At 40.0% G+C, this 23671-nt stretch overlaps 1 protein-coding gene across 11 annotated transcripts in view; it reads left to right on the forward strand.

Annotated features, from left to right (window-relative positions):
* LOC134137112 (poly(rC)-binding protein 3-like) overlaps window positions 1–23671 on the forward strand; it is a 147042-nt gene that overhangs the window by 86409 nt on the left and 36962 nt on the right. For 10 of the 11 annotated variants that reach the window (XM_062569658.1, XM_062569663.1, XM_062569664.1 and 7 more), the window contains exons 4-9: window positions 9443–9466; window positions 9561–9593; window positions 12564–12680; window positions 19657–19788; window positions 19872–19994; window positions 23274–23402. In XM_062569658.1, coding sequence (XP_062425642.1) covers window positions 9443–9466; window positions 9561–9593; window positions 12564–12680; window positions 19657–19788; window positions 19872–19994; window positions 23274–23402 — 558 coding nt within the window. The remainder of the gene's footprint in view (window positions 1–9442; window positions 9467–9560; window positions 9594–12563; window positions 12681–19656; window positions 19789–19871; window positions 19995–23273; window positions 23403–23671) is intronic. The other variant, XM_062569661.1, reaches the window with a different exon arrangement.

Genomic DNA, 23671 nt, shown 5'->3' on the forward strand with positions numbered 1-23671 from the left:
CCCAAAACTTAGGATATGCCAGAATTAATGAATTATGGGTCAAACTATATATTTTCTTGAAAATGATTCAGCCATTTTGCCTTCTTTTTTTTTTTTTTTTTTTTTTTTTTTTCCCTAGAAGTATTCAGCCTTTGGCAGGGATCTGGTGTGTAAGATTTACATCTAAAATAGAGAACTGTCAAACATTTATTAACGATCTCTTTCACCAAACCCACTTAATATCTGTGCGCATGTCTGCACTCAAAATTAGTTTTTAGGGATTCGATTCTGCTGGGTTCTGGTCCCAGGCCAAAAAAGTATTTGAACATAGCTATATCCTGGTAAGTGTAGGTAACTCTACTGCTTTCAGTCAAATTCCTGTGTGCTTAAGTGCCCCCCCTTTTTTTTTAATCACTGCCACACAGCTCAGCTCCTTTGAGAATCATGCCAGTAAAGCTCAAGTCAAGTAACTGTCATTTTCAGAATACTTTACTTAAACTGTGGGTTGGTAGGGTTTTTTTAAAAAACAAGATAATCAGAAAAGAAATTAGAAAAAGCTTGTTTTCTGTGTTGAATGTGGTTGGTTGTGTGAGCAACCACTCTTAACAGTAATGAATGTTGTGTGTCCAATCTTCAACGCTTACGTAGCCCCAAGGGTCTAAATTAAACCCATGAAAGCTGGGAAATTCAAAGAGGTGGGAGTATACCATGCGTCCGCAGATAGCAAGGCACAGTGAGCTTCACTGTGCTCTAATCCTGTATCCTATTTTGCCAAAGTGTGGCAAAGAATACGTTAAGTTAGAATTTATTTTGACAATTAAGATAGGGCTTTTACGGTTTCTTTGATGTCGTTTCTGTGATTGCAAAATGCTAATATCAAGGAGCGAAGGCTGTGTGAGCTGATAGGAACTCACTGTGAGAAGGTCACTCTGTATGTGCCTCTGAAATGGGAGGGGAAACATGCTCCTCTGCTCTTCGCTAAGGTTCATTATGGTAATGACATTGCTGGAGATTGATGATCTCTTGTTAGTATGTTGAGACAAAACATTTAATTGAAACAGAGCTTGGGCTGTAAATAAGCGGTCATAGTTTGAAAGAGATGAGGGGAATTAGAAATGCATTTTAAAAATAGCAGCAAATTGGGTTGCAAGAAAGATCAATTCTGAAGTTATTTTTTTCTTGGTGAATTTCATGAAAATTCCAGGGTCTCTCTTGCATAATCTTAAACTCTGTCTCTTAAACTCCTACTACCGATGCACCTAAGCATTTTTGAAGGGCTTTATGGACACAAGTTGAGAGTGTGTGCATTTGTGGGCAAACAGCCTCTGACTGTCTGATGATACATTGCTCATAGTTTCAGTAATACAGAAATAGCAAAAATGGATCCTGCAGGGAAATTTTCAAGGGTGGATGAGAACCTAGGAGTGCCTTGATTTTTGGGCACAAAACTTAAACTGTACTAACAGCTTTGTCTTAGCCATGCTGAGCAACTCTGTCTCCCATTAGCTTCAGCTGGATTATTATTTCCAATGCCTTATGGCGCTGGAAGGACTAATTGCAGTGGAACTGCACCCAGGTTAAGTGGTGACTTTTGAATACATCGGTGATTAGTTTATGGTGCTGTAGAATTTACAGATGGAAAAATATTCGGACTCATTAAAGTACTTGCTCATACTTAAAGACTCAAATACAGGCAGCATAAAACGATGAACATTGCCACTTACATCTGTATAGGTAACATAGTCTTAGTGCCAGGGATTACTTTTAGCAGCCACTTTTGCATAACTGCTTAATTGACCCTGGAAAGATTTTTAAGCAAGAAAAGAAATAATTAATTTTTTCCCCGTCTTGAAGGTAATGCCTTCTTTCTTCCTCATTTGTTTTCTTTTAGTTTTTACTTATTTAAATGCAATATAAAAGAAAGCAGCTATAAGAATCATCTTTTCAGTAACTTAATCCAAGCCAGAAAATGCCAACCAAGTCAATGTTTGTTCTGTTCTTTCTAGTTTCCAGGAATGCTATCAGGGTATTAAGAGGATTGACTGTCCTGCTTATTGCTGTTATAGTTCCTGTTTTGTTTTGTTTGCATGACTGTAGTACCTAACAGCTCTGGTCATGGAACAACCTCAGTGTGCAAATATGTGCAAATCTCTTCCTGGTATTACTGTAGTAGCAGCTGAAGGTTTCTCACTATTTTCACTAGCCTAAAAAAATCAATGGGAGGACAGAGCTCTTTTTGCCACAGCCTGTGGGCATAGGTTGTTCCCCAAAACAGTTGCTGTGACCAAATTTTCCCACTTCTGTCAAACAGAATCTCATCAGTCCACAGTTATAATGAATTGAGAATGCAAAAGGCACGCTGTTCAGTGCTGCTGTTCCAGCGTGGCACACAGAAGAGCAAAGTGAAGGGACAGCTGCTTTTTGATAGGTTTTTTTGGTTTGTTTTGTTTTTGAGGAAGGATGGGAGGGTTGGTATGAAATTGTATGGTGATATTTTATGAAAACTGATTACATATCTGCTATCAAAAAGCAAATGAGAAATGCCCGTTGGCACAGTTGCCAAAAAATGATGGATGGACATATGGAAGAGTCATAACACTGGCCTCTGCATCAGAAGGACCGTAATTCGAAAGTTTCCTCAAGCATCAGCACATCTGTAAGCATGAGATCTGTCTCAGTAAGGGCTTGAACTCTAGTGTTTTACTAAATTAGGACTGTTAACATCAGACAGTGACTACAGAAGCATCACCTAGGAACATGAGCTCTCCTGTGTCAGCAAGGCTAATCCCCCATAATCCCAAAACACAAGTAAGAATCTCAGTTTATCTGAGGCAGCCATTTGTTCCCTGAGATAGACCTGTTAAATCATGTTTCCCAGAACTGACTCTGGCTTTTTTTCAGCTTTTTAAAAAATACTGATGTCATATATGCACCATCTTAATGGGTTCACGTGATCTTTCGTGCAAAGATCTTTACATTCTTATAGAAGTATTTAGAAATGCATCCTCAGAACAACACTAAAAGAAAGAGTTGGGTTGTTAGGCCTTTTTATGGATGGAGAGAAAGACAGCTAGTGGTGGTCTAGGACATTTTATCAGAACGGATGTTTGTTGTTGTGAGGATAACTCTTTGTGTTGTGATAGATGTACTTCCACACCACAGAAGGCTGCATTTCATCAGTGCTCTTCCAATAGGCTTTTTATTGTTTAAAGAGCCCAGTCCTGTTGGTCCTACTTTATCCTTGCTCATAGAAAGCAGATAAGAGTACACAGTTAAAGCATAACCTGAATGAATTTGAAGACTTTGGGAATTGGCCTATAGTCTGTCAAATGTTTTGGGATAAAAGTATATAGTTTTACATTACTTCCTAAATGATCTTTTGTTCTAGATGTGGCTTTATATCACCGCTCCAGTGAGGTTAGTGTTACATTTGCAGTATGCATTACATAGTGTTGGTGGTAGAAACCACATACTTGACAGTAATAAAGCAAAGGCTGTGCTTTTCTATGGTTTGGGAATATCTAGCTGTTTTGTTTTGCTTTTCTGGGTCAGAGTAATTATTAATCTAGCCTTACACTTAGAAAAGTGATGGGATTTCACACACTGTGTTTACAGAACAAAGGTTAATCTTTATACCAAGGTTTGTTGCCATTTGTTAAAAGTCTTCTGTTTTCTTAACATGACTAATTTGTTTCTCTTGTTGTTCAAAAGACACCCTGGCTAATTGATTAGGCAATAGCTTTCTCCTACAGCCTGTTTGTATCCTTGTTTAGTCATTTAGTCATCAAGAGCTTTGCCAAAGCCTTGGCTCACCAAGACCTCTGTGCTGCCTCTTCTTGTTCTGACAGTGGTGCCTCTCTGTCAGGTTACCATAGATGATGCGTTAAATGTAGGAAGAGATTTCCTTCTGTGATGGACCCAGCACTCTCTAAGCATTTGTTAAGCATAAAATTCATTCCATTCCAGATCAATTAGGGGTGAAAGTAATATTATATTTGCATTTCAACATGAAGGAAAGCATAACTCTTTTTTTACCATTGTTTTTGTTCAGGTTATCTGCAATGAATCATATGGCTAGCTAACAGGAAGAAATATATCCATATACTTTGCTTATAAAATAGGGCAATCTTCTAGTGCGTGTTGGTGAGGTTCTCTTGTTGTCATCTGATCATCTCCTTAGTTATTAGACATGGCATATGAAAAAGAAAGATAGTCATAAATCAACCCAGCCTCGAAGGCTAATGAACTTTATTCAGGCTATCTGAAATTGAATTTCTTTTTTTTCTTCTGGGATTTCTGACAGTGACAGGACACTGTAGGAACCTAAATGCAAGACTATCCTGCATGAGTCACTGGCATCTGGAGATGCCCTCTGAAAGGCATTATCAAGGCTGGGTACTCAGCACTATCTGAAGCTCAGGCCACTTTGATCAGTATCCAGATAAGCATCCCAAATTGCTGTCACTTCTGGAAGAGAAGCTCATACCTGTCTGTCTGTCTGTTTGGTGGCTATGCATGTATCTTGACTTCCCACACAACTATGTAAGTACGTATGTGGATGTGCGTCTGCATACACGCACGTAGTTGCGGCTTTTTGGAGGCCTCCTGTTCATCCAAGGCAATTGCTGCGGCTTTTCAGTTTCTGACAGACAAGTGTTTGCATATTGAAGCCAAGAAGCTTGAGTATTGCTTTTAGCTCTGCTATTAGTCTCCTGGATTATCTTGGATCTGTCTTTCTTCCCTGGTGCTTTAGTTTCTCCATTTATAGAAGTTCCAGTTGTGCAGTGCTTTTTGATCTGCTGTTGAAATGCGAGTGTGTAAAGCCTACTAATTATTATCACATAACCTGTTCCCTTACTGTGTGTATGTGTAGGTAGTTAGTCAATAAATCAGTCTGAAATTGGTAATAAAAACTTACATAGCATACGTATATGCTATATGCCCAAACATGTATGCCAGGGCACTAGAAAGTAGCAAATAGTGCAAGGATATTAGTATATTTTAGAATGCTATTGTTTTCTAGGACAGCTAAATCAAGCTCCTGCACAGAGACTGAATTTGACATCAGAGACAGAAACTCTCTCACCTAACTTATGCTTGTATATGTTAGTGCAAGTCTAGGCTGCTTCTACAGCAGATGGAGATAATCGAACTCCTTGAGAACACACGTCATGCCTCCTCTTTTAGGAGTGAAACACCAGAGAAGAGCTTCTGTGCCTGGGTTACACTCAATTCCTAACTTTTAATCATCTGATATAGGTGACAGACCTGCTACACCCTCAGTCTAAGCAGTCACCTACAGCACAGTTTGGGTGTCTGAAAGATCTAGAAACATTCTCTGACAAATGTAAAGCCTTCAGAATAACCTCAGCTAGAAATAATGATAGAACTTGAGTATCATAAGAATGGTGTTACATATTCTATGAAGTGCTAAACATAATTTAGAGCCATATAAGAATCTGTATGAAACAAATATTGGACTATGTAAAGAATCATTAAAGGTTTGATGGGGTAGCATAGGCAATTTGAAGAGTAAATCAAAGAATCCTCCAATCGAATCTGTGACAAAAGTAGATTTCTCATCATAATTAAAAAATATGTATTATCTCCAAGCTTTATGGGAGCTTTCCTAGAAAGAGAAGTCCAGAGAAAGCTAAAACTACCAGTTCCAGAATTATTTTTAGACTAACTTCTACAAGATCAAAAGTTTAGAAAACTTAGGAATATCATATAAGACTAATGCTTTCCCTTTCTCTTTTCACTTTCCTTCACATTTCATAGCAGAATCCTAGCTCAAAAGGAACTACAGTACAGGGAAAGAATTTGATTGAATGTTTTAGAATAGCCTCTTTATAGAGTATGCTTTTAAATTCCTCCTTTGAGGAGGAGAAGGTTTGGAATATTCTGTAGAATCACAGTGACATTTTCTAAAACGCTCCAAGGAATTGGTCGCAAGTATTGGTCACAGGTCTCAATGATTTTTTTTTTTTTTTTTTTTTTTTTTTTTGCTGGTGGGGTTCACACTGTTCATTGATTGCAGTTCTTTATAAAACATTAATCTGAAGATAAGATGATACTAGCTCAGGTAGAATTCCTATCCCCACTGAAATCAATAGGAAAACTCCCACAGACTTCAGTGGGACAGGCAGCTGGAAGAATCTTTATATTTTACACTTCATTTTGTTTATTTAAAGACTTCTGATTTCTTTGTTTGAAATGTGCCATCTTTTTCAAAAGGACTTCATCAATATATTGCTTTTCTATTTCCAAAGTAAAAACATCTTGTCCATTTCCAAGAAAGATGGGTTTGTACTTATTAGCTATGTTCTGTTCATGCATTTCTGAAAGAAATATGTCTGTCGTTAAGACCTAGGATGATCGCATAATAGATTGGGCTAGATATCATAATAAGAGTATACCAGCAAAGCCCTGCAGGTTCAAGACCAGGCCAGTAATTTCTAATGAAACTTGAGATGTCCAAAAAAAAAAAAAAAGCCCCGTACTACAGACTGAAATTGCTTGCCCATAGCAAAGGGCCCTTCCACCTACTGGGAGTAAATTTTACCAAAGAAACTATATCTGAAACCTGCAATTGTGAAGAATGGAAAAGTTATTTGAAGTAAAGCTACTTGGATATGCTGAGCAGTTAGGTGCTACTAGATATGAGGGGTTCCCTAGATTTATCATTATTTAGATTTATGCAGTCATGCTGTCTGTGTGGGTGTCTGTCTCTCCCTTCTTATCCTCCTGGACATTTTAATACCATTCAACAGTTTCAGCCTGTTTGTAGAGTTACAGTGGCAGTCTTTAAAAGATAGTAAGATCTTGAAAAATCTTTGGAATGTCCCAGAGTTGTGTCACTGCTAACAAAAAGGCTGTGTGTTACTAGTGAACCTACCCAGCCTGCTGATTTGGCTGTCTCAGACATGGGAATAGGCAAGACCAAAATCTACATATTTTTAGACACAGGCTAATTCAGTCACAAGATGCAAAACAACCAAGTATCAGGTTTCATTCATGGCCCTCTTCACAGAGCTTCTGCTTTGCACTGTGCACACAGATACATAGATACACAGATGTCTCACAGTTCTGGATGGACGTGGGACACTTTAGCAAAAACGCACAGCTGTATGAAGTGTTCACTGTATGTCAGCTGGTAAAGGCAGGATCTGGAAGGCAGATACTGCTGGAAAATTTGCAATAGCTAGCTGAAGAATATCTGCTGTCTGGCCAGCATGTGCAAGAGAGCAGAATGGCATCTTGGTGGTGAATTAGGAAAGAAAATAAGAAAGGGAAACAGAAAAAGTAAAGTTTTGAAAACAAGCCGGACTAGACCCACACACAGAGCTAGATAGGGTGGAGGAACTTTGTAGCTACACTTAGACATGGACTTCAGTGGACATAAGGCCATGCTTGAAGAACCACGTAACCAAGGGTTGGAAGGGACCCCTGGAGATCTCCAGTCCAGCTTCCTGCACAAAGGAGGACCCACTGGAGCAGGTTACACAGAGCTGGGTTTGGATTTCTTCAAGGGTGGAAGCTCCACAATTTCTCTGGGCACCTGTTTCAATGTCTGGCCATCATTACGATAATTTTTTTTTCTCGTACTGAGTAGGCATTGCATGTGTTGCGGCTTGTGTGCATTGCCTCTTGTCCTTCCACTGTGCAACTCTGGGAAGACTTGGCTCCAACTTCTCTACACCTTCCCATTAAATAGTCTTATGTAGCAATAAGATCCCCCAAGGCTTCACTTCCTAAGGCTGAGCAAACATTGTTCTCTCAGCCTCTCCTCATGTGTCCTGTGCTGCAGTCCACTGACCTCTTGTAGTCCTCCACTGGATTCTCTTCAGTTTGTCCTTGTCTGTCTTGTTGTAGGAGCCCAAAAGAAGCCACAGTCCTTCAGGCCAGTATCACATGTGCCAAGCAGAGGGGAAGAATCCCTTCTCTCAGCCTACTGGCTACACTCTTGCTCATATGGCCTAGGATACTGTTGGTCGTCTTTGTTGCAAGGGTGCGCTGCTGACTCATGTTTGAGTTATTGTCCACTAGTAGCCCCAGCTCATCTTCTGCAAAGCTGCTGGTGTCCAGCCCAGCCTACTGCATGAGGTTATTCTATCGCAGACGCAGGGACTTTGCATTTGCCTTTGTTGAACTCCGTGAAGTTTCTCTTAGCCAATTTCTCTAGCCTGTCTAGGTCATGCTAAATAGCAGCTTTGTCCACCAGTATATCGACCACTCCCCCTAGTTTGGTTTTATCTGCAAGCTTGCAAGGAACACAAAGTAATCATATGTCTAAGCTCTTCCTTGAGCTGGGTCTTCCTCTCACTGAGCAGCCCTTCAGTCCTGTGAGCAGGATTCAAGGAGCTGCAAGCACAAGCAGCTTCATATTATAAGCTTATAAATAACCTAGTGGTGAGAAATAGCTTCCTCAAGGTCACTCCAGGCAGTCTGGTACAACGGGGGGAAGTTAGTACTACTTTATCATGAGTCTGTCATTGGAGAGAGTAGTGGAGAATGATTTCTTAAATCTTACTCTTGTGGCTCTGTTTCAGGATGGGTAAGACAAGTATATAAACTGTGCAGAAAAAAGTGATATATCATACCTGTAGGTCAGATCAGCCATATGAGACTGTCTTTAACTGTGGAAGTAGATTTTATGGTTTGAATATAGGAGAAGTGTTTGTTTTCCTTTAACTGGTCTCCTTTCCATCAGATGTTTTCCAGTCTGATGTTACACCTGTGTGACTTGTGTAAAATGTCTATAGACTATGATTTTAGAGTTACTAGCTTCAGTTTGGCTACCTTTGGTTATATGGCAAATTTTAAACCTGCAGGATGTTGCCAGAACTGCCAAATCATTGTGTTGTAAGTTCACAACAATGTTTCTTGTTGTTTTCTGTCCCTTCATGTAAGATTCTGGAACTCTAGTAGTAATTCCCAAATCCCTAAAAAATGATTAGCAATTATTGTTCTGTAAGTGCATAAAAAAGAGATTAAGGCAGACCACCAGGTATTTATGCAATAACACTTCGTAGCATGGAAATCCAAGTCTTATCACTTGGTGAAAAGAAGGTAGATGCATGCCTTCAGTGAGATGAGCAATTATTGTGATGCTTGTATCAGATCCCATTTTTTCTCATAGGTTGTGTAGCTCTGTTATTTTTGAAACTCTCATTCCCTGGTATACGTGTTTATCTGTAGTTATTGAAGTGATCTCTAACCTCAAGCTTAGTTTCTGTGAAAGGTATTTTTCTTCCACCATAAGTAAGCTGTAAAGCCGCATGTTTAATCAGCCCCTCTTTGTACAATGTGGCATATTTGGGTAGAGCAGCAATGGAGCAGTGCTGTGCTTCTCATTGCAAGTTTGAGATAGGTGGTTAGTGGGACCACTTAGGAGCTTAGCAAATACTCTTCTTCAGTGAATCATATCATTCACTTACCTTTTTTTTTTTTTCTGTTTCAGGAGGTTGGAAGCATTATTGGAAAGGTCAGGAAATTTCACTCTTTAACTTCATGTCAAAATATTGTGTATCAGTTCACTTCATCAGCGCAGGCTAACTTTTTTTCTGTTTTGTTAACAGAAAGGTGAGACAGTTAAGAAGATGAGGGAGGAGGTAAGACAACCATTGATGTCTTCACTTGCCATTCTTGCTAGCGCTGGTGATGTGTGGAGCAACAGTGCCACCAAGTGGGCAGTCAATTTAATATTATCAGTGTATTACAAGTGTCCTGATATAGATGTACAGCCCTAAATTAAACCTTAATGTAACCTCCTTAACACTGCAGAAGTCTTGAGGGTTTCTGCCCCATATCAATATGCCTGCTGCTGCCACCTTAACCAGCATGATCCAGTGCATCAGACCCACTCTTTCTTTTGCTGGCACACCAACATCATGTCCGCGCGCAGCTCAGCCTCCTCGGAGGGAGCTTCCAAAATCTGAAACCAGGCTTTAGGCTGATGCTTTCTGAAGTTTGGGGATAGACGTGAAGTTCAGCAGAGCCAGTGCTGGACCTGCATAAGCCAAATCATCCCCCTTCCACATCTCAACATAGAAGTTTTCGTTTCTTTGCTGCTCTTAGAGGGATGTACAGAGGGTAGACCTGCACCACTGGCCATTTCGCATGCACTAAAAAGGCCTGTAAATACAAAAAGACTAACTAAAAGTAAACTTCATAAACTTCATTTTCCCCAGCACTCATAGGCGTATACCTGTGTCCCAAAGTGAGCTGTGCTACCTCTAGAGGATTATACTTGGCTACTGGATGGAGGTTAAGGACCCACTTATCCTACAAATCAGTACATCCAAACTACAGATCCTTGAAATATTTTATTCTTTCAAATATTTGCCTAAAGAGTGTGTCCAAAGACAAATGCTACTGTTTAAAACTTCAGGAGTGCAAAGTATATAGAGGATGCCTCAAGAAGAACAAGTTTGGTGCTAACATCTCCACAATACATTATTATGCCAGCTGCTTTGTTGTTTCATGTACTAGTAGAAGGTCTCGGGCAGCAAAATCTCAAAATACTCATAGTAAAGAAAATCACTGGGATACACTGTTAAATATACACAACTGGGACCTCATTTTCAGGCTGACTGGGTTCACAGTTCCATTTTTAGAGATAGTAATTTCATCCTATGCTTTAAAATATTTATATATTTGTTTAAACTTTAAAAAAAAAAGTGAGCTTTCTGTGGAGTAGGTGACCCTGCCAATTGGTTAGTAGTTTAATTTTTACTTAAAATCACAGGCAGATATCTTGGCGCATAAATTCCAAGTGTTTCTGACTCCTGAGAGGCAAACATATTAAAGAAGAGTTATAATTCCTGGTTGGTTTGTTTTTCAAGATAAATGTCAAATATTCTCCTTCCACTCCTGAAAAGCTATGTAAGACTGTCACCTACACTTAATTATGAAAGGCTTTCTTCATTTGTTTGCTTTTTTTTTTTTAAGTAATTACATGCATCTTTACTGTCAACACAGGACAAGAATGATACGTCCCCATGTGATGATAATCTAGCAGGCCCTGTGGTCCTTCTTTTAAATGACTGTTTTCTTTAGCATTGCTTTTTAAATTTATTCTTTAAAATGCACTCACACACAAGTTTATTTGGACTTTTTTGAAAAAACACAACTTTGGCCTGCTATGTCAGCCAGGAGTATGTCATAGGCAGCTTTGTGTCTAAGGAAAAATACAAAAAAAAATGTTTTGTGCCCTGCTGTTGTTAACTTCTTGCACAAAAGTATTAGAGACCACCACATTTTATTTTAAAACCTAATCTTTTAAATGCAATAGCTCTGCTTTGACCAGAAGTCTATCAGCAGAGTAACATTTGTGATTTTTGGCTCTAGACCAAAATGGAGTAATCTTTCACATGAACTCCTGCAGCTGTGGTTGCAGGGCAAGAGCCTTGCTTTTCCTGAAGTCTGTGGTGGAGTAGCTGGGGCCAGGCACTCACAGACAGTGCTGGCTGGCAAAACTCCCATCAAGTGCGTTGCAGAATTGATTCCCAAAGAACGAATTTGTGTTTGATAACTCCAACCAAACGTTTCTGCCAGCTTAATCTAGCCCTAGGCCTGAATCTCCTTCCTGATTGAATGCCGATGTTTGATTAGAGCAATTCCTACTTAGGTTCACCTGTCAGAGAAAGTGTCTGCTGCTCTTATCTAGAAGCATCAAGTAGAACTGCCAGCTGAGTCTGTGACAGCAAGATTTTTCTATTAATAGTTTTTTTTTTCTTCTTGGTTGCTGTCGTATGGGGAAATATGACATTCTGCCATTCAGCAGCAGTATACACATGAGTAAAGGCTCAGGCACACACACAGGTGGATCACTACTGATTGGCGGTAACTTAACATGCACAGGAGAAGGCAAAGGGCCAGATTATCTCACATTTGCTGCAGGCCGAGATCTTCAGGGTATGTGGAGCAGTTGAAGCTTTAGTGACTTGTTATTAAGTCATTAACACCTTTCCATGGCTGAAACCACAGAGCGAGTATAGGGTTGATCTCACCTGGAATGGATTTCATTTTCATCTACATTAAGATCCTCTTAAATATATTTACATCTGCTGTAAAGACATTCTCTACATTGCTATGGTGACATAAGGGGGACTAATTAAGGGTGCATCAGTTTATATTTGTTGACTAACTTCATATGGCACTCACCTGTAAGGGACCTTCTTCATGCTGTAAAGCAATGCCCAGCTAGAAAGATCAAGGACTGAGCTTACATCCAAACCAGAGTGAAGTGAATCTTTTTGTGGTTTCAGCCCTATTTAAGGTTAATCCTGCAAGAAGAAAAAGAGAAGACCTGTTCATGTAATTATTTGTAACTTTGAATTACAGAAGTACAATCAGCATAGTGTGAATAAGTATTTACCTAGACAGAGTCTGGCTTCCCACAGCCAGATGATTTTTTTGGTGCATGATCAGTTTATGCTGAAATTGTATAATGTAGGGGGCTGCAACTGTAGGGGATAGATTAGATGCCTCAAGATTTCCTTCCCAAACTATATCCCTGATCCTCCTTACTTTGCTCCCCAGGAGGTATACATGTGAAAAATATTTTTTCTTTTTGACAGAGTGGTGCTCGAATCAATATTTCAGAAGGCTCCTGTCCAGAAAGAATTGTGACAATAACAGGCCCAACAGATGCCATTTTTAAAGCTTTTTCTATGATTGCACTAAAATTTGAAGAGGTAAGCAAATAAAATACATTTTTTCTCTCTTCAAGTTGAAATACAAACACTTTGAATTTTCTCATGTTTGCTTTAATGTTAAATATGATTTGTTTAATGTTCTATTTAATGGCAATGAAAGTGGTTGTATTTTTATAAATGCTCTTGGCAGTAACATTGAAGAAAAATAATGGGTCAATTTACAAGCTGTTTGATCGTTTCTTTTGCTCTTTGGAGGCTTCAGGGAAAAGCAATTGCTTCTAGTAATGTGCACTAATGGTAGGAAAAATGTCTTGGAAAATTTCTAGTCCCATTGTGGATTTGATTTGAAAAGAATAATTGCATAACTTCTACCTCTGTTTTTATACGATTCAATTTGGTATTGATGCAAATCTTATATATGTCAAAATGAATACATAATTCATTCAACTAGAAAATTTTTATTTTAAAAACAAAATACATAATTACCAATTACCATATTTAAATCTTGGCTTTTAAAATTAATTAAAATAAAGTTACTAAGAGTGAGGCAAGAGAGTGCTCAATTTATTGTAGAATTACCATTCTGGGCATGTACATATTTAAAGTGCTGTGATTTCCTCAGGTTTCATGGACCACCTATGACTGGACATGGTCACTACTTTAATGGAAGCCCCTAAAGAAAAAGCAGCAGGCTACATGAACACTCTAGTCTCTTAGGAGAGGATTTAATTCTCTTTACTTTTGAAAGCCAGGTGTCCAGTGTAGGTGTCTCTTCTGTATTCCATGGTAAGGCAGAGATGCTTGCAGAGGAGAACCTGCAAATACATGGATTGAGTCACCCACAGCAGGTGAAAGAGGCTGTCTCTCCACCTTGGTGACTAAATTACAAGGATTTGAATCCCTTTCTTACGAGTGCTTTTTTTCTCTCACTCAGTGAGGTTAATCTCCATGCTTCCCCATAGCATTTGGAGATGCTGACAATGATCGGAAATGTTACCCTATGCCTTTAGTTACCTATGGTGATTATTCACATTTAGAGTAAAAGGACTAGAAAAGAGCCTGTGGGTCATCAGATGCAGTCATCTTCTAGTATAAGCAGCATGTCATGCAATTACTTTCATAGCATAATCAAAACTAGTTAGATTTTTTTTCTAGTTTCTGTTATTGGATGCAGAACCTCACTTCACCAATAATTAAACATCTTCTTTTCACTCCTCACCTGAATTCATTCATGAGCAATTTATACAGTTTTGTTCCTGTGCAAGTACTGGCCATTAGTTTAAGAAGTTCTTTCCATCCCCAAGGATTTTCCTCCTAGCCGTATTTCTAGAAAACAGCTTTATGCCTTCACACCCTTGCCTTTGCCAGCCTACGTGGATGGGCCAAGCTCAGTCTTCATAAGATGCATTCGCCACCTCTCTTGTCACTCTGATCATCCCCTCCTACTTTTTCCCAGTCTGAGTTTAAGTGTGTATGTTAATTGTGGACAGGTTGCAAAGGAAATTCCACAAGGGCTTATTTAGTGGCACTAACAATTCCACATCTTGGCTATTGTGCTAACATATACCTGTTGCTGCTGGGAATATCTCATCTGAGAGTGATGGAACGTTTTGCACACAACCATTCTGGGATTAGTGGGAATCACTGGCTCTCCCACGGGTATTTTCAAGAGGAACCCCTAGGTCTTGGCAGGCTTTCTTAGTAGTCCCAGATAAATTACCCCCCGCCTTTTTTTTTTTAGTACTGCAAATGTTTATCCTATTTATATTTTTCCAGTCCTTCATGGTTATGCAGATCCTCCTGTATAATATTCCAGTCTTTCAACTTACTAATGAAATCCCACGATTTTGTGGCACAGAACATTTTATATGCACACTAAGTTTTTTTTTTCCTAATCAGCTGTTAATGAAATAATATTGACCTTGAGCTTGAATCTTACAGAACTACGTAAGTAATTCTCTCCAACCCAGATTTAAAACCAGCTGCTACTACATCCTCCTCAACTTTATTCCTTACCTACCTTATACCACCCTGTTCCCTCTAGCTCAAGAGACAGTTCCATATATGGCACCCTACCCTCTAATCCATGGAGACCTGAAGAGAGTAGTTGACAATGTTACTCTTATCTAAAAAAAAAAAAAAAAAAAAAAATTACAAAAGAACAAATCTTTGTTATGAGAGAAAGAAGGAGGTTGGAGATCTGTTGTCAATAAAATCATTTTTGCTTGAAGGTTTATTCTAAAGGTTTGTGTGCTATTCAGGATAGAGTAGTGAGCGCTTTCCCAGGAACTGAGGTATTTTTGCCCAAGTCTTGTACAGGCAATTAAATTCTGCTTGCTTTTCCTCTTCCATTTTGATGTACGTGGCTGCTGCATTCAGACTGTGCCTTAACCTGTCAGCACAATTCCTGTATTCAAAGAGAAGCGTGAAGCACTGACAATAATCTCTGTGAGGAATATGCTCTGTTTAGGCCCGTATCCTGAAAAATGCTGAGAGAATCTTTAACGGAGAAAATCCCTGCCAGTTCCCATCAAAACGCAATAAAAATAATGCTGCATCTCTCAAAGACATTGCATACGGCACCGAATCAGAATCCCTGGGCCCCCAGACCTCAAGGCCTCCCTCTACCCCTCTCAGGACCAAGTTACCTGTGAATATGCTGTAGCTAGCAAGAGGCAAAGAAATCTGGATTTCAAGCCTCTGAGTGGATTTTACCCGTATTTATCCTCCGAGGTTTTAGAGAACAATCTGGAATCATAATGTGGAAACCTCGCAAAAGCATATTAGCACTTGCTGCAGATCTAGTACTGTTAGGTATACTGAAGTATCTGTATTTAATTTTAATATAATTGGCTACTGGTTTATATTTAAAAAAATGAGGTAAACGGTGCGGTATCATATAATCAATTGGGGTTTTTAGTTATTCCTGTTGATAAAATCAGATAACTGTAACACTATGGAGGCAAAATAAAGTCCTGTTTCAGAAATTACAAATGATCCAACTACTGGATGTTACTTGTCATTCATATCTTTGTTGGAGATTTTTTCAGGCATTAAAAAAATAGAAAATCCCAAAGAGAACATAATTTTTCTTACAAAACATTATTTTCACTCATTCTAAGAAATCTAAATAATATTAATAGCCAGATCTGAAATTTAACTTTTGCAGCAAATGTAGGACAAACCCTGTGACCTTCTATTCTCACTGAGGTGAATTTAATGTTAATTAACTAACATAACATTAATTATCATTAACAGTTTTGGTAATAATATAACTATTCAAGAAATGTTCAGCAGTCATTATCAAACAATTATAGCAGCGTTAGCATGTAATAAACACTATCTCCCTTCTAGTTTCTTCTCACATGCTCTGACCTTGCTTTCAAGACTAGGGGGAACCCTTCATCCTTTATGGAAGAAGGAAAACTGAGATACATCCCAGGAGCTATCCTGGCTTCAAGTCATCTTTAGTTTGTAGAAAGAGACCTGCCTGATAATTCATCTTGATAAAAGTAGCTTCAAAGAGCGTGTGATGATCATGCGTATCTGCACCCTGAGCCCTCAGATGTCTCACTCGGTTATTGGATGATAAAGTGCCAAACATATTCATTAGGGTCTTTCCATTTCGTGGCCTTTTATTAGCCAAAAAAGTCCTGTGAGATGAACAGTTCAGCTAACGCTCAGCTAACTAGAGTAGATTTAACACTACATCTGTAAAGTCCTGTGAGATGAACAGCTCAGCTAACACCCAACTAACTAGAGTGAACTTAATGCTACATCTGTGTTAGCTGGTTATGTTGGTGCCCAAGTGCTGCTATCTGAATTATTTTAAACAGTTACACTGTTAAAATACAAGTGGACCCGCCTACATTGAAAATCTGAACTGTGTGAGTTAAGATATATTTATGTATCCTTTATGGAAAAAAAAAAAAAAAAAGGAGGAAGGATTTTCTCTATTTGTTGTGTATGTCCCCAAAGAGCATGTCCTTTTTCCCAAGAGTTTGTGCTCTGTGTCACTCTACTAACTAGCAGGAGGCAAACGACCTTAGAAGGTAGGCAGTCAAGTCTTAGTCTGCTTTTGAACCATCACATGAATAGCTGGCTCTACTTATCCATGCCTGTGGAAGGTTAACACATGTCCTTCCCTTTTACACACCAGCACTTTTTCAGCCCTTTTGTGGTTGGACAACAGCTCTTGTAGCTTATCAGTAGAGCTGAAACCAGGCCAAAGTAGTTACCAGCTAGTATCCGTGTAGTCTGCACAGTATCCTTTTCTCAATGCCCACAGCCTCAGTCTATCAGCATGCACAGTCAGAATAATTTATAAATTACAGCATTTCTGCCCTTTGCACTAGCTGTCATCACTAGATTCTGCATACTTCTTCAGACATAGCAAGATGCAGGGCTTTTTTTAAACTGTGATGTACTATAGTAAGTACTTTACTTATTACATGAACTCCTTGAACTCTTAATTTCAACCATACAGCTGTATAGCTAGGGTTAAGCAAGTATAGGGAGAGATGGGAGCCCTGTAATGCTTTTATAATATTAGCAAAATTCTCAAAATGCAGTCTTACAGAAGAAAGAGAGATCCGAAGGAGTTTGCTGTGCAACTCTTGCATACTCATATCACTCCATTTTGACAACCTTTCCAAATGAAACTCAATTTTCTGGCAGCCTAATGATGAACTTAGGCACTAAGTAGATAATCACATAAGCAATTAAAGTGTTCACTCCAGAGGAAAAAGAGAGAGATGAAAACATGCCATTAACCCAGCTGGGTCCTTGGAATTGCAGGAGAAGACACTGCAGAGCAGTGGTTTCCAGGCTAGGGACTGAGACCCAAGGAATGCAGCTGTAAGTTCACTGGTGAGTGGGCCAGCTCTCTGTATAAGTCTACCTAATATATAAAATAAGTCTACATCGTCCACTGCAAAAATGCATGTTAGTTGAGTCCTGGAATAATTAGCAGGCAGAGCTGGTAGTCAGCCCTCCTCCAGCTAAATTGCAAAATTGTAGTAGAATCCATAGCCATTTGCAAGCATTTATGAAGAATTTGCTCGGCTGTAGAAGATGGGGGAGGGGAAAGGTGATAAAAGTAGCTGAAATGATGCCGTTATATCAAGTACTAAATTGCTACTGCAGCAATGCTGTAAATGGTGTGATGATCAGGTACCAACCAAGGAGCCACCCCACAGCTCCATTATGCTTGCTGTGGAAATTGACAGGTTTAACATTTCATTTAGAAACCAATAAAGAAAAAATTGCAAAATGTCTTCGCCAAGTGGGTCAGCAGATCTCGGAACTTAAGCACTGTGACTCTGGGTCACCTTTCCCGCCCCGGAGCCGAGGATGCCAGAAACTCGGGCTGCTGCAAAGCTTCATGCCTGAGACAGGCTCTCACAGCACCTCCCAGCAACCTAGGAGCCCATCCTGGCTGAGGAGCAGCCTGGGAAAGCCAGCAGCTTTAAAGCTCTGCAAGGTCCAAATCTAGTATCTGTCAAAGCATTCAGATGTGGATGTGGGGCTGTAGAGAGTTAGTATAAAGAAAGGGGGATCTCCCAGTTGGAAAGAAGAACGTTCTATGAGAAAATTTCTGGCCAGCTCTGCTTGGGAGCCTGCAATTCTGGAGGGGATTTTTTTTTTTTGTTTATTTTGTGCATTTTTAACCTGGTCTGACTCCTTTATGGGCTTACATATTTAGCTCTCACTCCCTTTAAATGAGGAGAAAATGAAAAGAATTACAGCTTTCAATGAACTAATGTTTGTGAAGTGCTTTTGAAGGCACCAAGTGCAGTTAATGCTTTGAGGACAGATCAGTTGTGACATGGACCTGGGAGAGATTGCTGGAGTTCTGCTATGTGGCTTGGAAGTTGGTTACTTACCTACTCTGGAGGATAGTGTGCCACTGCCTGGCACAAACGTGATACAACAGGGTTGCATTTTCCTGCTGAAAATTTGGGTTTTTTTTTTCCATTGGGGTCCTGACCTCACACACAGGCACTTTTTTTGGTAGACGCGGCACCTCTTGATAGGTGAGACTGTAGGGAAGCACATTTGTTCTGGTTGCTGTCATTTTCATTGCATTTTAAATGAACTGAATGCGTATTTAAATGTGCCGTCTTCTGTCACTTCTTTCATAGTCTCTTGGGCAGCATTTCCGTGAACTTCTGAATAGCTGCTCCGTTCCACCCCACGGGTGAAAGAAGAGCTCCTTGTCAGTTCCGTCAGTGTTAGCAAACCACTGTGAGGTTCTTGGGGTTGCTAGCAAGGTGCTATGCAGTTTGTGCCTCTTTTCTTCCTATTTTTGTTCTTCAGTGCACCTGTTGTTCAGTGGGAAGATAAGCATTACCTTTTCCTTTGTAATGAAGACTTTAGAAGGATTAAGTCTGTTAGCACTGTCAGTTGGCCGTGGAGGCTCTGCTATGAAGGTGTGATGCACAAGAGTTTAGAAATGATGCAGAATTACAGATCCCGTAGAGCCACCACAAAAGAGAAGTTAAATCAGGGGAGGGTCAAAATATTTATCAAAATAATTAATTCAGTTTTGTTTGCTTCACATTATTCCCAGATCCTTCATCATTCCCTTTTTTAACCTCTCCTTTTTGTCAGAAGTTGCACAAAACGTGAAGACACCTGGTGGAAGTGTTCCACTTGAGAGAGTGGAAAAGGGATCAAAGCAGGATGTGGGGGCTTCCCTACCTGCTTCGGTCTGCTACGGAGATGCCATTCGGAGGATGCCACGTCCTCCTCCTGCCCTTGCCTCAGAGGCTGCCGCTGCTCCCTCTGCTTGGACCTGCACCAGCCAGCAGAGGCACTGCCTGGGTGCAGGTTCCCCGTGTGGTTCAGGCTCACAGCGGGTCTCCGGAGAGTTGGCTGCTTCGCCTGTAGCAGAACCCCGCTCCCTGATTAGCCTTGCACTCCCAAGTGTAGCTCAAGCATTTGCCCTGAGCCCCTCAGTGCTTTGGAGGCGTGGGAGGTACTCGGCCAACTCTTGCTGATGCTGTTGTTGCAGGACATAAATGCTTCGATGACAAACAGCACGGTGACCAGCAAGCCACCCGTAACACTGCGACTCGTCGTGCCAGCGAGTCAGTGCGGGTCCCTTATAGGAAAAGGAGGCTCCAAAATCAAAGAAATCAGGGAGGTAAGTCTTGGGAGGGCTGCTGGGGACACCGGGCTGCTCTGTGCCGCGGTGCAGCTGCCCAAAGCCCCTGCCTTGTTCCGCAGCAGTGTGCTGATAGCAGTATTGCAAATACATGCCAAGCACAAATGCCTGGGAAAAGCCTTGCTATGGCGGAAGCAGCTGTCCAGCACATCTGTACATGTGTGTCTTCCTGCAAGCTAAAGACGGTATGTGAAAGGAGGGGGGAAAAAGTGACCTGACTTCATATATTCCAATCCTGGAAAAGACATATGGATTTTTTTTTTTTTTTTTTAATCTTGACTTTGTCTTAGCGTATCCATTCAACGTACCATGCCAGCAAACCCTGTTTCTTCTAATCACAAAATCCAGATTTGTGGCTGGCTAATACTATGTCAATTTAAATTGTCATATATATAACTCCGTCAACATAGCACGTGCCAGGCTGAGACTCTAATGTTCTTCATCAGTCAAACAAAAAAATAGGATGCATGCGTAATATAGGCAAATAGGTAATACAGGGAAAATCTAAACAGAACATTTCAGAAAAAGAGTTTTTTACTCTTTAGAAGGTGACAGTATTTCGTCTAAATTTATACTTATCCCAACACAGAATAAAATATTGAATATCAAGCTAACATTCTGATCAATTTTCCTTTTGACAGCCTTCACCAAAATGAAACTTACTTTTTAAAATAGTTTTTTTCAAAATGTTGATTAAAGATAGTGTTCCATTGAACCTTAAATTTTCGTTTCAAACATGGAAAAAAAAAGCCAAGCAACATTTTTTTACAGAAAGAAAAATTGATGTGTTATACATTAATGGGAAATGTTTGATCAAAATTGTACATCCAGCTTTTGCTATGAAATGTCAGTTTATGCTAACAGTGAAAGGAGAGGTGATCAGAGAGGGCAGTTAAGTGCTTTAGCCTACTGGCTTTCAAATTCTTCCAAATTATTTTATTTGAATTCAAATTTAATTATTTCATGAGTTTTTTAACTAAGGTCCTTCTGGCAACTTAGTTTAACCTTTCAGGATTTGATCTTTACCGACAGTCTTTTCTCCTCTTGCATTCAGGGAAGTAAGAGCGTGGTAACATACACATGCTGTCTTTTGTAAACTCATAGAAAAATAATTGGGAGCCCTGCCATCTGAGACCTGCAAGTAAAAGCTAGTTACAAATTAGATTTTTTTCTTCAAATTTTGTTGTATTATTTTTCATCAAAGAGCCAGCAAGCTACAGTCCCTAGTAGTCTCTATTTTCAAACCTGCTTTTGGGATGTGGGAGAAAGGAGCCACCTGATGACATTGAGAGGAAGAAAACAGTATTTCTATGCAAACATTAGAGTCATAGGAAACACTTTCTCTTTTCTTCTTTAGTTGCAAAAAAACTGTCGGAGAACTTTATATTAGATGGAACAAAATATTAGTGTGTTGAAATGCACTCCCTGGGCTCAGAGATGACCTCAGCTATGAGATGTGCTTCCCCTTGGTCCCCTAGGTTTCTTAGCTGCCCTGTGGACTTGTCACGAAGTGGAAATCGGGCTGATTGCTTAGCTGTGTTGAACAGTACCACATAGGAGTGTGAACTATGCTCTGGTGAGCAGTTAGCTGCAGATTTTACAGATTTTCTTAAAAATTGGAAATTTCATGCAAAACATGGGGTGAGCGCTTTTAGGACATGGGTTGCTCTGTGAATTCCATGGGGATCAATCTGCTGGCCTACTGGCAATAAATGACTTACTTAAATGGTTATGCTGCTGTTTTTCAAGCCATTAGCTACCCTTGTAGTAGAATCATAGGGTTGGAAGGGACCTCTGGAGATCATCTATAGTCCAACTCCCCTGCTCAAGCAGGGTCAGCTACAGCATGTTAGACAGGGTTGCAGCAACAAGGACCCCCCTTGCTGAAGCCCAGACCTGAACCAGAGACCTTTAGATCTTCAATCTAATGCTCTCTCAGCTGACAAGGAAGTAGAAGGATATTGTTTGGCCAAAGAGGTCTTTTGAGAAAGGCAACATAGCAGGAATTCACACTGTACATTTTCTTAAGCATAAAGGCGATGGACAATATGTTACCCAGTTTTTCATTGCTGACATATGATTAAAGTCAAAGAATAAACAAGATCAGCCTTCAAAGCAAATGCATAAGTGATTGTAGTATTTGGCAGAATAATTTATGCTAGATGTACCAGTCCCCAGAACTGTATGTTAAACTACAGATACAGTCAACTGAAAACCAGAGCATCCATCTCAAGGTGTCTTCTGATTTTCATCATCACACAACGCTCTGTGCACCAGTTGCATGGCAGATGCTCTTCTGTGTTCAGTCAGGGAAATAGGAACAACATGCATGGTTGCTGTACTATTCCCACAATAAGATTATTTTTAAAAAAGAAGAAAAGAAAGACAACAGATTGATCAAATTATCATGAAATTCCAAAGCATTCCAAAGTTATAGAACAAGCAATGAATATTCTGCCCTTAGACAACAGCGAATACAAGATGTAATCAGTACTTTACTCAGTCTCTGGAAAGAAGAGTAAGATGTGTTGTATGTGACCATCAGAAAAATAAATTAACCCCTTGGTGATTGACACAAAATCAATGATAGCTAAAAAACAGAGGAAAACAACCCCCAAGTGTTGTATCACAATAACAATCAGGAATAGATTATATTGTATATGTGAAAATGCTAACTCAATATGAAATGCATGGTTTTTCCATTGATTGGAAAGGTCTTTAAGGATTTTTATGAAATAAAGCCAAAGATCATTTTTGCCTTCATATCTGCCTCCTTTTTTTGTTTTTGTTTTTTTTTTTTTTTTTGATTAAGGTACATGAGTGCCAAGATCAAATTAAAAAAAAAACAACTGCTCATTACCTCCTTGGGTTCGTTAATGAGCTAAAACCTGATGATGTGCATATATTTAATTAACAGTAATTATAATTTAGAAGAGCTCCTGCACCATCATGAGATATTCCAGAGTATGAAGCAGCCTGAGATTTCATCCAGAGAAATGAAGTCAGCCATCATGGATTAGGGAACCAGTTATCTGCTGTTGCAACTTGTTTGATGAGCAGACCCTCTTCAGTTATGAGCAAATGTTTTTTCTTTTTTTCTAATTTTTGTTAGTTATCAGAAAGTAGTGAGTTCCACCTTTTCCAATCAGTGTTGCAGTTGTCTAAGGGAGTTAAAAGATTGCTTCTGAAATTCAAGTCGCAGTTTGCTGCTTTAACAGCTATTGGGAACTAACCTTCCCACAATGGAAATGTTTGCAAATTGGCTGGAGCAGACAAACCCATGTTCTGCCAGAGTCCAGTTACTGTGTCTGTGTGTGCATTTGCACATGCAGTTAACAGAGAAAAGAGCAAGTTTAAGGGGACTCCACCTCATCGCTTCCATTCCCAGCAGTGCATGCCTGGCTTTCAGCCTGCGCCATCACCTCCCTGACAGTGATTTGCTCTCTGGTTTGTCTTTGCTGAAGTCCACAGGAGCCCAAGTGCAAGTGGCAGGCGATATGTTGCCAAATTCGACAGAGCGGGCGGTGACGATCTCGGGCACTCCTGATGCCATCATCCAGTGTGTGAAGCAAATCTGCGTGGTCATGCTTGAGGTAAGCAATCGCCGAGAGCCTCCGCTCTCGTCTGGGAGATGTTCAAAACCATCATTTTCCCCCATGCTTCCCATGTCTTGGGAGCCCCACGGGTGCTGCGTGCCCTTGCTGTGTCCAGGATTTCAAGGGGCTCTGGTGGGCCGTGCCTTGCCTGGTAGTTTAGAGCATCTCATGCCCCTCTGAGCAAGCTCTAAGAACCACAGACCAGGGCTGTTGGGAAGCTGTCAAAAAAATCCCCCAAACCAAAAAACCTGATTTGTGCAGAGCAG

The sequence above is a fragment of the Rhea pennata genome, chromosome 2 (assembly GCF_028389875.1).
Source record: "Rhea pennata isolate bPtePen1 chromosome 2, bPtePen1.pri, whole genome shotgun sequence".
In the NCBI taxonomy this organism is placed as follows: Eukaryota; Metazoa; Chordata; class Aves; order Rheiformes; family Rheidae; genus Rhea; species Rhea pennata.